Source organism: Mustela nigripes, chromosome 5 (genome assembly GCF_022355385.1).
Source record: "Mustela nigripes isolate SB6536 chromosome 5, MUSNIG.SB6536, whole genome shotgun sequence".
Taxonomy (NCBI): Eukaryota; Metazoa; Chordata; class Mammalia; order Carnivora; family Mustelidae; genus Mustela; species Mustela nigripes.
The window spans coordinates 140,570,070-140,583,763 of NC_081561.1; the positions used below are offsets into that span (position 1 = coordinate 140,570,070).

Sequence of the window (13,694 nt, forward strand, 5' to 3'; positions counted from 1 at the left end):
TGGCCCAGGGAGCGGCTGCCCCCCCCCACCACACCACAGAATTTTCAGGAGCTAGAAGTAACCCCTGCCACGTTGAGCCACTGAACCGGAGTTGTGTCTTAACGTAGCACGGGCTACACCGCACCCACCCCCCCTCTCCAGGCCAGTGTAGCCGCTCATGATGGCGCCAGCGTATGAACTCACCCTGACCCTAAAGCAGGAGTCTGGAAACATGTTGGCTCAATGAAGCAGACATAGTTGAAAATGAACCATTTGGAAAACTCTCCATCCTCCTTCAAATAAAGAGCAGAAAGAAGCAAAACAAAACAAAAATTTACAAAAGCCAATAAAGCACTTTGGGGAGATTGAGTTCTTCGGTTGATGTGTTTAAGTCACCCCAGACAGATGGATCTGTTGCAGTGCAGATGGGCCTGGTGTTCCCGTGGCACACCTCTAAACAGAAGGGACAGTGAGTTCCCATGAACTGTAGCCAGATACCTACAAGAGAGGAAGCACGGACGCCTTCCCCCTCCCCGGGGAATTAAGGTTTTTCTTGAGGAGCCCTGTATGCTTGACCCTCTTCTTCTGATAACGTTAACTGCATTTTCTAGTACCTTGGAAATGTCTTCGTAGTTAACATCTACTTCCCACCGGGGCGCCTGGGTGGCTCAGTTGTTAAGCGTCTGCCTTTGGCTCAGATCATGATCCCGGGGTCCTGGGATCAAGCCCCACATCGGGCTCTCTGCTCAGCAGGAAGCCTGCTTCTCCTTCTCCCACTCCCCCTGCTCCTGTTCCCTCTTACGATGTGTTTCTGTGAAGTAAATACATAAAGTCTTTGGGGAAAAAAAAAAAAAAAAGATCTACTTCCCACCATCTTTAGAGGTACTTGTGTGAGCAGCTTTTTCTAACTTGCTTCTAAAATAGGAATTCTTGGCCTTGTGGTCCCCGTAATATCAGGTGTGTGCATCAGTGAGTTGTAGCTGGGGTGCAGGGGTGCAGGGGTCCCAGATGGACCAGGGTCAGCCACTCACCGCAGATAAAACCCAAAGGCAGAGAAACAAGTGGGTCGTGGAACAGGAAAGGGATTTACTCCAGTGAGGCCAATGCTGGGAAGACAGTGGACGAGCATCTCAAAGACAGTCTCTGAAGTCCTGAAAGTAATTCCAGGTTTATCCAAGGAGAACATGGGGCAAAGGTGGGTGGGCACGTGCAGGTGGGCTGTGAAGGCCATGTGCGTCCCTGGCATGGAGTCCGTCATGGCCAAGGATGGTCTTGCTGGCTCAGGGCAGGCCAAGTTACTTGGGGGTGGGGAGCGGGGGTGGGTTTCGGTTCCCATCACGGGGAGGCTTCGCCCACAGATAGGGTCTTCCGTCTGAGCGGAGAGACCAGCTGGAAAGTTTGAGGTCCAAAAGGAGGCGGCCGAAAACCTTCTTCAGAACCACAGACGATTATAGGGTTCCTATTCGTGTGCATTGCATTTTTCTCAGATGGGGAGCCCCCACTGATGCTAACATTTCTGGGAAGGGGCTTTATACCTTGCATTATCTTTTGAAAGGGACGGGTGACTCGGCTAAGGATTCAGAGCTGGAGCTTTCCAGACAGAGTCCAGCTCCCGTCCCGTCCGCCGCATCCCGGTCTCCTTCCTCCTTCCCTTTCCTTATCACGCGCGGACTGACGGAGCGCTGCGAAGAGAGAGATGGGTCACCTCGCAAGTGGACAGGAGGTAGTTCCCTCTTGGCCCTCAAAGCTTCCAGCAGTTTCCCCCAGTCAGCTGTCTGAGCGAGACCCAGTATTTCAGTCCGTGGGGTCACTGTGGAGAGCACCAGGGCTCCGGACGCCCAGAACCTCGTGGTAAGAGGTCACGGACGGCAGAGCGGAGATCTGCTCTCCACCTCTGGCCAAAGGGGAGGTGAACGGGAAAGGAGCTGAGCCGGAGGAGAAAAGAGAGGCTCGTTCTGCTTCAGAGCCAGTGGCCCTGTGTGGCTCCGAGTAAGGTGTGAGATTTTTGTAGGATGGGTTTTGGAAAGGAGAGAAAGTTATGGCAGAGAAGGGAAAAGAGAAGGCAGTAAGGAGAATGCAAAGACCCCCGGCTGGCGGCTGTCTCTGTCCCTGTAATGATCTAAATAAATCCGTGCAGGCTGGGGGATGGGGGGTGGGGGCTGGGCAGAAGCGGGGAAGCGGGCGGAGCTTGGAGACTCTCACCGCAGACACTGCGCTCAGCCTGGATGTGGAGTCACCCCTAATTTCTAATGTAAGTAGGCTTAGAAGCACAAACTCTGGGGCATTTTTATAGGTCAAAAGCCATGCCTTGGGGTTCCTGGGGGGGCACAGTCAGCTGAGCATCTGACTCTTGGTTTCGGTTCAAGTCATGATCTCAGGGTGGTGGGATCGAGCCCGGAGTCGGGCTCTGCACTCAGCATGGAGTCTGCTTGAGATTCTCTCTCTCTCCCTCTGCTCCCACTCATGCGCCCATGCTCTCTGTCGCTCCAATAAATAAATAAATACATCTTTTTTTTAAAAAAGGCCACGTCCTTAATAAGAAACAAGCAGAATACCTCTTTTAACAAGGAATCCTTTGGGAAACTGCAGAAATAAGGACCTAAGAGGGATAGGAGCTAAGTGGCCTTGGGAGGTCACAGTTCCCTTTTACTTTCCGTCTGGCTCCCAGTGCTGTGACAGACCCTTTCTTAGTTCTCATTTTTGTTCCAGCTTAGGTGGATTTGTGTTCAGTTTTGTGGTTAAAACAGTCCCCAAGGTTGATCTGAGAAAGGCTGTCGTGTTTATTCACTTGTGGTCTGCTTTGTCTTTCATGCTCCCTGCGGGGACACGTCTGTGAATACAGGACAAGGTGACCTCCTGCTTCTAGAGCTGTGCAGAAAATACCCATGATCCGTGCCTTCCTCAGCAAAAGAGGACAAACACTCTGGCCTGAAATCATCATCAGCACCATGGAAAAACCAAGTTTTCTCAAAGAGAGAAAATATGAAATCAGAGACCATGTAGCCAACAGGAAAAAACACAGGGTGAGAAGTCCGGAGAGTGATATCTAATAGCAAGTCTTCTCAGGGCTTCAGTGTCTTATAGCAAATCAGAAATCATTCCTGTCCTTTCCACTTCAGGATTGCTTTGGGAGGAAAGAAATGACATTTGGAAAAAATTAAAATAACATAACTGTTTCTAAGACAGCACTAAGCCTTATGCCACAAAAACAGCAAGAGAGATTATCTTATGCTGGCTGTTCTAGACACAGGAGACACTGTTGGTCAGCCAACCACAAACCCATTCTTTCCCGTTCCTTTTTCTCTCTTGTCCATCTCGACCAAAGAGTTGGGAAAAGTCCCTTTTATAGCTAATGCCAGGCATGTGACACAGTTCTAGCCAAGGAGACTTCAGTGGAAATTTGTGGGGGCTTCTGGAGAAAGCCTTTTGCCTTTTTCTTACAAAAGAGACAGAGCTGCTTGAGATCCCTCTCTTCTTTCTACTTCAAATATCAATGTAATGGCTGGAGCTGAAGCAGCCATTTCGTGATCATCAGGACAACAGGCCAACATGCTAATGATGTAGTAGGTTGGGTCTGAGGACCCAGAAGGGGCCCAGCAGGACCCGCAAAGGTGGTCCTCAATTTTATGCAGGATAGAAATCAAATGAAAGCCAAGAAAGTGGAAGCAGAGTTTATTGAATAGCATAAGTGACAGGTAGAAAATAGCAGACAGAGTGTCTGGGAGACTTGGAGAGGATATGAAAATGAGTCTCTTTGTTATTTGGGGATAGGGGCGTATGTTGGAAAGGGGCTCTAGGATACATGTTCCTTCAGAAATCTTTGATAGGGTCTGACCAAAGGTGAATGACTGAGTAATAGGTGTTATTTTATAAATAATGGAAGGTAGAGGGTGTTGATTCCAGTGTGGGCTGAAGTTTTTCAAAGCTAATGTTCTAAAACACGTTTGGGTTCCGGCTTTCCCTGGACGTGATGAGGTATTGGGTGCCTAGGACAATAATGTGCTTCCCTGTTGGAGTGGGAACATAGCTTCTTGGGTTTTCAGACAGAAATATAGGGGGTGCCTGGGTGGCTCAGTTTGTTAAGCGTCTGCCTTTGGCTCAGGTCACGATCCCAGGATCCTGGGATCAAGCCCCACATCGGGCTCCCTGTTCAGCAGGAAATCTGCTTCTCCCTCTTTCTCTGTCCCTCCCTCTGCTTGTGTGCTCTTCCACTCTTTCGCAAATAAATATATAAAATCTTTTTGTTTTTTAAAGATTTTATATCTTTATTTGACAGAGAGAGACAGAGCGAGAGCATGAACATGGGGTTGAGGGGGATGGAGGAAGAAGCAGGCTTCTCGACGTGGTGCTCGATCCCAGGATCCTGGGATCATGACCTGAGCTGAAGGCAGATGCCTAACAACTGAGCTACCCAGGTGCCCTAAAATATTTAAAAATATACATCTAGGGGCGCCTGGGTGGCTCAGTGGGTTAAGCCTCTGCCTTCAGCTCAGGTCGTGATCCCAGGATCCTGGGATCGAGCCCCACATCGGGCTCTCTGCTCAGCAGGGAGCCTGCTTCCCCCTCTCTCTCTGTCTGTTGCTCTGCCTACTTGTGGTCTCTCTCTGTCAAATGAACAAATAAAATATTTTTAAAAATAAAAATAAAAATATACATCTAGAACATGAGAAAATAGGGCCTCATGAGAAAACAGCAAAGATGGAAACTTCCTAACATGGAGTCCCTTCAGCTTCTCTACCTCACCAAGAATTATGGTGCAGAAAGAAAGAGCTGAGAGCTGCTACCTTCCCTCCAGCTGACCTAGCTCGAGAGTCCTGGTTCATCTGAGACTTTTAGAGTTGAGTTTTCTATTGCTTCCAGCCAAAGCCTTCCAAAGTACTCCTGATACACCGGCTACAATATGTTATTACTGAAAGATTTTACTAATTTTGTCCAGAAGGGAATGACCATGTAATGATCCAAAATTTCACTGTCCTTTTCAAAACAGTATTATGAAGCAAAATTGAAGAGAAATTTTTTTTAAGAATTTGGGGCACCTGGGGGTTCAATCAGATAAGTGTCTGCCTTCAGCTCAGGTCGTGATCTCAAGGTCCTGGGGCTGGACCCAGGGAAGCCTGCTTCTCCCTCTCCCTCTGCCTGCCGTTCTGCCTGCTTGTGCTCTCTCCGTCTCTCTGTCAAATAAATAAATAAAATCTTAAAAGAAAAAAGAGAATTTATATTTTGGGGCACCTGAGTGGCTCAGTGGGGTAAGTGTCTTATACTTGGTTTCGGCTTAGGTCGTGATGTCAGGGTCTGAAGATAGAGCCCCATGTTAGGCTCGCTGCTCAGCAGGGAGTCTGCTTGTCCCTCTCCCTCTGCCTCTTCCCCTGCTCCCACTCACTTTCTCAAACAAATAAATCTAAAAAATGAGAATTTCTATTTCAATAACTTCTAAACATACAGAAAAATGCATGGTTGTAGATGCATACTTTATATAATTTATCTTTTTAAATTTTTAATTTTATTTTTAATTCCATTACAAATTTATTTTCTGAAAGTTTTCAAACATGCAGAAAAACACACGCATCCAGAAAGTGTTTCCTTTCTCACACAACCACAGAAGGGGTCATCCCCCAGCCTCCCAGCCTGCCTTCCTCCAGAAATGGGGAACTTAGCTCTACACAGGGCAGCCTTTTTTCTTTTTTGACCCCTCATTGCTAGAAAAGTCTTCTGAACATTGAATTAAAGCTGCTCTCTGGGGTGATGATGTGCGGACCTTATTATACAACCCCTTGTGGCATTTCTCTGTCTCTGCATCTTGGAACCCGCTCAGAAAGGAGGTATTTGGGAGGAGGGTCGAGGATGCCGCGGAAACAGGCTGAGGTGGGAGCACATTCCAGAGGCCTGAGCCTCCTCCTGAGCGGGAATGTGGCCCTGCCCTCTTCCTCCCCGCCCCGCCCCCCAGCTAGCTGCCTGGCTCTAGCTCCGGGCATAGGAGGGGTGCGGGAGAAAGACCTTCGTTGTCAGAACCACTTGAGCCGACAACCCCTGAGCCGGCCGAACCCAGGCCAGATAATCGTCCGCCATGGGAGGTGCCCCCCGAGTGTGGAATCGAGCATTCAGGCAGCCAGACGCGAGCTGTCCGTGGCATCTGGCCCCACACCCCGACCTGGGACCGGTGGGCTTTGTGTGGGTCGTTAGCTGTGATGCGGGATGCAGGCCTGACCGGCAGCTGCTCTGCCTGTGTGCGGGGCTTGGTCTTGGCCTCAGAAGTGAAGAAAGCGCCCCGGGGCCCCAGAGCCCGCAGGCGCCCATGCAGGCAGGCTTCCTTTCAGCCCATCCAAGCAGCAGGTTTTGTTGACCTTCACTCGGAGACCGGGAGGGAAGGAAGCCGCCCAGGGCCCTCGGGCAGAGAGGGCAGGCGGCGCACAAACTCGTGGGAGAGCCTCTGAGTCACCCGCACCTGGATCTGCGAAGCTCAGTGCCCGGCACCCTCCCGTGCTCTGAGACAGTCCCCCGGGGAGGCCAGGCTGCTGGAGGGGCGCCGTGAGAAAAAGCAAAGCAAGCCCTCCCCCATTCCCTGGAGCTCAGGTCGTAGGTGCAGCCCTCTGTGTGCAGGTGTGCGTGCAGGGGTGTGTGAGATTCGGAGGCATTTACTCCTTTTTCACAAACATGATAATGAACTTCTGACCACCCTCCTACGAAGGCCTCCTGGACACCCAGCCCACCGCGTAAAGGCCAACGGAGCCAGGCCAGCTCTCCCAGGGAGACCTGAGAGCCCAGCGGGGTCTCATCTCTTTGTTCAACAAGGACCCCTGGAACACCAGGCACCAGGTGTCCTATGGCAGCCGAACAGATGCAGCCCTCGCTTTACGGAGCAGCAGGACGGGGGTTGGGGGATGCTCGGAGTGATGGCTAGCACCTCCCTAGGGCCCCCTCCAGCCCAGCTCTGTCCCAGACCCTTTCCATGCATCTTCCTTCTCACAAATCCATGCAAAAGCATGTGAAGCCCCAAGCAGGTAAGCAAATTGCTCAAGACTGCCCAGCGGGGAAAGGGTAGATCAGGCCATCAGGCTGCAGAGCTGCCTTTGACTCCTATGTGCTGGTCACCATTGGAGGATGTCAGTGGAGTAATTCACGGTCAAGAGCTGAACGCTGGTAAACAAAGGAGAAGCATCCCACTCTGCCTGTTGTGTTGGCGCGCCCACTGGGTAACACGGTTGTGGGAATTTCCCATTTCTGGAGGAATCTTGGCTACAAATGAAGAAGGAATGAGAGAATCGAACCGAACTGTTGACAGGTGTTACAGCATGGAGGGTTGGGGGCCCTGCGTCACAACGAGGAGAAACCAGACATATGCTTCCTGATGGGAGGCGCACACCCCAGCCACGAGTCGGAATCTGCTCGAGCTTCTGTCTCTCACGCCCCCGCCCCCGGGCCACAGATCACACAGAGGGCAAACAACCCCAGCGACCACACTCAGCGGAGTCCCGTCTTCCCCTTGATGACGCTCCACGCCGTCGAGAGCCTCGCTGGAGAAGGGTGTCCGGAGTGTTCACGGGGCTTCTAGGAGTGGGGGCCCTGGAAGCCAGCCCAGGGGAGCAGTGAGTGTACCGGAGCAGACCAGGAGGCATGCGGAACAGCCCCAGGAGCCTGGAGGTTTCGCCAGGGAAGCTAAGGGGGTTCAGAGTCCCTGCCGCCGAGTTTCCTGTGTGCTTTTCATCCTCTGAAGTCGGTAACTAGACCTTCAGGCACAGCGAGGGTGAAGCAGGAAGAATCGAGATGTAAAGAAGAACCACCGTCAGCTCATCTGTGTTTGGCAAGTGCTCCCATCGGGCCGGCCATGACCGGCACCCCACAGGACCCCAAAGACCGGTCTTGGTCCTACCAGACCCATCGCAGACTTTGCCGTCTGCTCCTTGAGATGCTTCCTTCCCTGGGACTCCAGGACCCCGTCCCTGCTGGGTGCCCCCCCACCTGGCGGGCATCCCCCCACCCAGGCCAGCACCCAGCCCCTGGGGAACCCATCCAGGGCCCAGGCTTCAAATGCCATCGGATGCCCATAGCCTCTATATTTCCATCTCCGCCCCGCCCCCGCCCTCGGACTACAGGCCTGTGTAGCCCACCGCCCGTGGGACACCTCCACCGGCGTTTGAACGAGGCGCCCCAAACACGTGACCCAGCCACCTGCTCCTCCCTGTGCCGCCTCCATCCCACGCCAATGCCGTCCTTCCAATCGCTCTGGCCAAAAGCATAGGGTTGTCCAAACTCCTGTCTTTCCCCCATATTCTTATCTGCTCTAACAGCAAAACCCATTGGCGCCCCCCTCAAAAGCCTACACAGAATAAAACCGTTTCTCTCCAGCCCCCTCCCACCCTCGCTGCGGCACCCTGGCCACAGCAGCCTCCCTCTCTGCTCCCTGCTCTCCCTCCCTCTGCCCTGCGCTCAGGTTTCAGTATCCCAGACCTTGGGACGGTCTGATGAAAACCGCATCTGAGCTCGGCTCTGCTCTGCTCCCATCTCTCAGAGCAAAAGTCAGTGTAGCGAGGGCTCGCGCCTCCTCCAGCCCCTCCTCAGGGATTTGCACTGGCTGTTCCCGGCACCAGAAATGCCCTTCCCTGAGACACCCACGGGGCTCTTTCCCTCCATTGCTTCAGTTCCTAACTCAGACGTCACTTCTCAACGAGGCCCTCCCTGACCCCCGTTTAAAATTGTCCCTCCTCCCAGCATTCTCCTGTGCCCCGCAGCACGGTCACCATCTACCATGTTAATGGATTTTGTTTGTGGGATGTCCCCTCTGTGGCAGGGACGACTTTCCTCTGTTTTGTGTGCTGCTCTTTCCCCAGCGTCTAGAACAATCCTGGGCACACAGCAGGTGCTCAGAAAATATCTGTTCCCTAAATTCATCAGCCGGGGTCAGAATCACTGCCACGGGTGACCACAGAAGTTGTGACTCCTCTGCTCTCACGGGACGAGATGGAACTAAGGGGACTCATTTATTCACTGGGCAGGCTCTCTGGTTGCCACTAGGAATCAGCATTCCTGCTCCGTGAGCTTATAATACAGAGGGAGGAGGGTGACAGAGAAATAAGGAAATAAACAAAGGATTTCTTCTGTTGGAGAGGGAAGCATGCGAAGGAGAAAATCGGAGAGGGGAAGAAGACAGGACATGGCGAGCTGGTCTGCTCCAGGCCACTCGAACAAAGTTCCGCAGACAGCGGGCTTCAACAACAGAAGTTTATTTCTCACAGTTCCGGAGACTGGAGGTCCGAGAACCCTGCGCTGGCAAGTTGGAGTCTCCAAAGGCCTTTTTCCTTGGTCTATAGGCGACCAGCCGTCTTCTCTCTGGGGTTTCACCAGTCTTCCCTCTGCACCTGTTTGGGTCCTGATCTCTGCTTCTTACAGGGACATAGATTGGATGAGGGTCCATCCACGTGGCCTCCTTTTAGCCCAACCGCTTCTTTATAGGGCCTGACCCTAAACACAGCCACATGCTGAGTGTGAATTTGGAGAGACACAATTTAGCCCATAACCGGGGGTGAGGTGGGTGGAGAAAATTGAGGCAGAGACTGGCCAATGCTTTGAGGACACCTCCAGGGGCCACCCCACTCTAGAGGTCCTAGGCGTCAGCAAGGCCAACAGAGCAGTTCAACTTCATTCTCTCTTCCCCTGGCCCAAGAGCCCCCCCAGTCCACCTCCCACTCGCAGCTCCCCGTGAGCTCCGAGTGTATCAGAGAGAACCAAACTCAGCCCATGGGGAATCTAACACTGGTCAGACCCTGGATATATTTTTAAGGCATTGCTGACAGGATTGAGACATTCTACTCCTTTGGCAAAGAGCCCAAGAGAAGACCAGCTGAGGCTGTCCCCGGTTTTAGGATCCCAAGATCTCCTCAAGCCCAGGGGACTTGGAACACACTTTCTAGGGACAACTGTGCTACAGCAAATGTTCTGGGCCTTTCTCGCTTTCCTCAGTTCCCGTTCCCAACCCCCTTTTTTGCTTATTGTGGGTTCAGCCGGGTCCAGGTCCTTGAAAGGATGAGGTCTCTCACCCTCCTCCTCGACCCTGCCCTCCCACTGTCCTCTCTCTCCCTGCAAAGGGCCCATCATTCCACCTGCCCTGGGGGCCTGACCATCCTTTTCATCTCTCGAGGGAAGGGATGCATCCTCTCCACACAGGGGCTCTAATCCCCCCCCCCCCCCCCCCCCTGTCTGCTGCCTGCAAAGGCCTGGCCCGTCTCAGAAAGCCTCTACTTTCCCCGCGGGCTGCATCGCATTGGTGTTTCTCGCAGCTGAGCTCCTAGAGCCTGCCACTACCCTTCCTGCCTGCATTTCTTCCTTAATTCTTCGCAAGCTGACTTTTTCCCAGCCCTCTAATAAAACTAAGCACTCGAAGGTCATCAAGCCAAGGATCTCTTCTGAGTCCTCATTCTTGAATTTTTTTAAAAGTTCTTAAAGTACGATCCACAACCCCAGGGCTTGGACAGATGACCCTGAGATCAAAAGTCAGATGCTTAACCGAATGAGCCACCCAGGCGCCCCTGAATCCCTCTTCATACAGACCCTTCCGAGGTTTACAACCACTGGCCACTCCCGCCTTCCTCCGCTCCTCTCTAATCTCTCGGGCTGCTGCATTGGGGCTTTCCTCCATCCCTCCCAGGCTCAGAAGCCCGTCTCCACTCCCCTCCAGAGACAGCCTCTCCACCACCTCCACTGCTCATGTCTGGCCTTTTCTACTGGCTGACCTTGCTCATCTTGAGCTCAGCTCAACCCCAACCACCCCCACCAGCCGGCTCCCTGGTTCTCCTGTCTCTGTCGATGGTGCTGCTCTGTCCCTGGCTTCCTTTCTGCCTCCTCGCTGCCTTTTCGCCTCTCATGCCATCAGGCCCCACGGACACAGACGTTTATTTCTTCCAAAGCTCTTCCCTCTTTCTCACTCTACTTTGAGATTTCCCTGGACTCCAGACTCCCCAGGTCCTGCTTGCCTCCCCCCAGCACAGCCAGCATGAATTTCCTACAGGGGAGTTGGGGAGGACCCATGGCCCAGCAAGGCAGTGTGCATGTAAGACTGGCTCTTTGTCCCCTATCCCTGTAGATGACGCACTCCAAACCTGGGGGGAGTGACCTGAAAACCCAGCAGGCTCCTGGCTCATTCAGCCACTTGTCAGAGATGAGGGGGGCGGCCACTATAGTTCACTGAGTCTAAGATGCACACAGTACCATTGCTGCAGTCTGGGCACAGCCAACAATTTACACAGGTGAGCAGGCAGCATTGCTCCTTTCTTAGTGGTTCCTAAAACCATGGTTCGTCTTACCCCTGATCATGTCTTAGATTCTATAAGCTGTAAAGCTCAGGTGCTGGACTTCACGGTGGGAAAGTTTCTACAATATGTACAGCATGGCGCTAGGCAGAGCTTCGAATGATGTGATGCTAGAGAAGGAACAAAAGAGCGTGAGAGTTAAAATTTTAAAAGCCCGGTCCTCCCTGAGATCTTACCCCTAAATTGTGAAACAGAGCTAAGAGGAAAGAAATATAAAAACAAGTCTCAAACAACCCATGAGCGCATGAGAGCTGAAATGTACATCTGTGAATCTGAGGACCTACATATAAACACTATTTCCTGGGACCTCATCATTCCAGGAGGGCTTCCTGGAGGAAGCGAGCTTCAAATTTAAAAGAAAAGGAAAGTGGGCCGGAGGGCACTTTGTATCATTTCGTGGGTACACTGTTCTCAGGAGGATTATATCTCCATTTCACAGAGGAAGAAACTATGTGGGCAGATTCTGAGCATCCTACCTGGGACAGCCACACTTCATAACTGAATTTGTGAGCAAAAGGACAAAAGCCCAAGGAATGATATGAGTCTCTGCCAGTTGTTTGCATTTACTTTATTCCCCGGTTCATCACCTGGGGGGTTGTCCACAGTGGATTGAATATCTGGTCATTCCCAGTCTTTCATGAATGTCTGTAAGGGGCACCACAGTGTCCCGCTGGCCACTGGGGACGACTCCTTCCAGAACATGCTCCAGAGACAGCCTGACCCATAGCCTTCTCAAGGTGAGCAGGTTGGGGTGAGAAGAGTCGGGTTGGTTTGGGAGCCTGATGGAGGTCTCCGGGGTTGTGCATACACACCTGTGACAGGAGAAGGAAACAAAACCTTCAACCCCACCCAAGGCTCCATTCTGGGTAAGCCGTCCCCCCAACTCCCCTCTCCAGTGGAGGAAGCAGGGATATGTGCTGGGGGCCATATGTTGTGAGTACAAACAGGCTAACTGCAGTGTCTGCCCTGATGTCAAGGACTATACCCCAGAATGGGGGGAGGGGCCGCAAGCTGGAGGGGAGAAGGCAGCTGCCTCCACCAGCACCTGACAGCCGCCCTGACCCCTGACTCAGCATGGGTAAGCCGGTGGGACAGGTACTGCCTCTATCTGACAGGTGAGGCAAGCTGGTTCTGAGAGTCAAGGTCACATAAGGGGCCCGCGTCATAGTCTCCGTTCTCTCCGGGGCATCACGCCTTGGATCCCCCCAGATTCCCCCGGTGTGGAAGTGGGCCACAATATCCTCACGTATAGAAAGCTAATAAAAGGCTGAGCCCCTTTGGGGAGTTAACTCGTTGCTCAGTGCCTCCTTAAACCCGCTACACCCGCAGGGCAACTGAGGCACAGAGCGTTGAAGTGACCGGCCCAGGGTCGTGCACCGCCCGGGCGGGGACTGGGGGGAGGCAGGCGGCGGACTCCCGCCTCGCGGCCCCGCGGGCCAGGCCCGGGCTGCCCATATAAGGCCGCGGCGCCCTGCAGCGTTTCCAGGCCCCAGGGGGCACCCCGCGCCCCCCGGCCTCCTGCGCGTCCAGGAATGTGTGGAATCTTCCTCCCCGGCTGCCGCCCGCCGCAGGGAGGGCTTCCTCTCCCGCGCGGGGCCCGCGATCAGCCCCCGAGCCAAGCCCCGCGCCCGCCCGGCCGCCCGCAGCAGCCGCCTGGCCGCTGGGGGGAGCGCGGCGCCTTCGGCAGCGGGACGCGGGGGCGGGCGGCGGGGCGCCCTCACCTGCCCCGGGCCGGGCGGGGCGGGGAAGGCCGGGGAGGAGGCGGGGGAGGAGCTTGCGCGGGGCCGGCAGTCCCGGCCCAAAGTGAAACTCCCGGCACTTGCGGGAGCGCGGGGAGCGGGGACGGGCTGCGCGCCCTCGGGCCGGACGCGCCCCGGCGCCCATGGCGCTGAGCAAAGGGCTGCGGCTCCTCGGGCGGCTGGACGCCTCGGGGGAGTGCAGCGTCCTGCTGGAGGCGCGCGGCCGCGGGGACTGCCTGCTCTTCGAGGCCGGCACGGTGGCCACGCTCGGTGAGTACGACCCCGCCGCCGACCCGCGGCTGGGGCTGCGCTCCCCTGCTCTCCCGTCCCGGGGGAGCGACGCCCGAGGCGAGGGCGCCTGCCGCGCCCAGAGAAAGGGGCACCTCCCGTCCCCGAGGTGTCCAGCCCCGGCGGCGTGGGGGGCGCGCCGAGACAGCTGGGGCGTGGGGGGCGCGCGCGGGCTGCGGGAAGCCTGTTTGAGTGAGGTGACCCCTGGGGACGCCGGAGTGGCCCTCGGGCTCGGCCCAGGGCGCGGCGGTCCCCAGCTCCTCCTGGGGGGCTGCCCTCGCCGCGCCCGTGGGTCGTTGGGTTCTTGGAGAGCGGGTGTGGCCCTTAACGCCCCGCGCTCCGCGGGGACACATTCGAGATTCACCGCGATCCCAGGGGATTGACTTAA

At 54.6% G+C, this 13,694-nt stretch overlaps 1 protein-coding gene and 1 long non-coding RNA gene across 4 annotated transcripts in view; one reads left to right on the top strand and one right to left on the bottom strand.

Annotated features, from left to right (window-relative positions):
- Positions 1-5,603: 5,603 nt before the first annotated feature.
- LOC132018421 (uncharacterized) overlaps positions 5,604-13,694 on the bottom strand; it is a 10,028-nt gene continuing 1,937 nt past the window's right edge. Inside the window, exons 2-4 of the long non-coding RNA XR_009404534.1 lie at positions 11,867-12,091; positions 11,274-11,389; positions 5,604-7,703 (exon numbers count right to left, since the gene is read on the bottom strand). This is a non-coding gene — a long non-coding RNA (uncharacterized LOC132018421). The remainder of the gene's footprint in view (positions 7,704-11,273; positions 11,390-11,866; positions 12,092-13,694) is intronic.
- Positions 13,058-13,694, top strand: part of SYNJ2 (synaptojanin 2) — a 96,579-nt gene continuing 95,942 nt past the window's right edge. Inside the window, exon 1 of one of the 3 annotated variants that reach the window (XM_059401341.1) lies at positions 13,058-13,288. In XM_059401341.1, the coding sequence (XP_059257324.1) occupies positions 13,162-13,288 (127 nt within the window). In that variant the 5' untranslated portion in view covers positions 13,058-13,161. The remainder of the gene's footprint in view (positions 13,289-13,694) is intronic. The other 2 variants (XM_059401339.1, XM_059401340.1) reach the window with 2 other exon arrangements.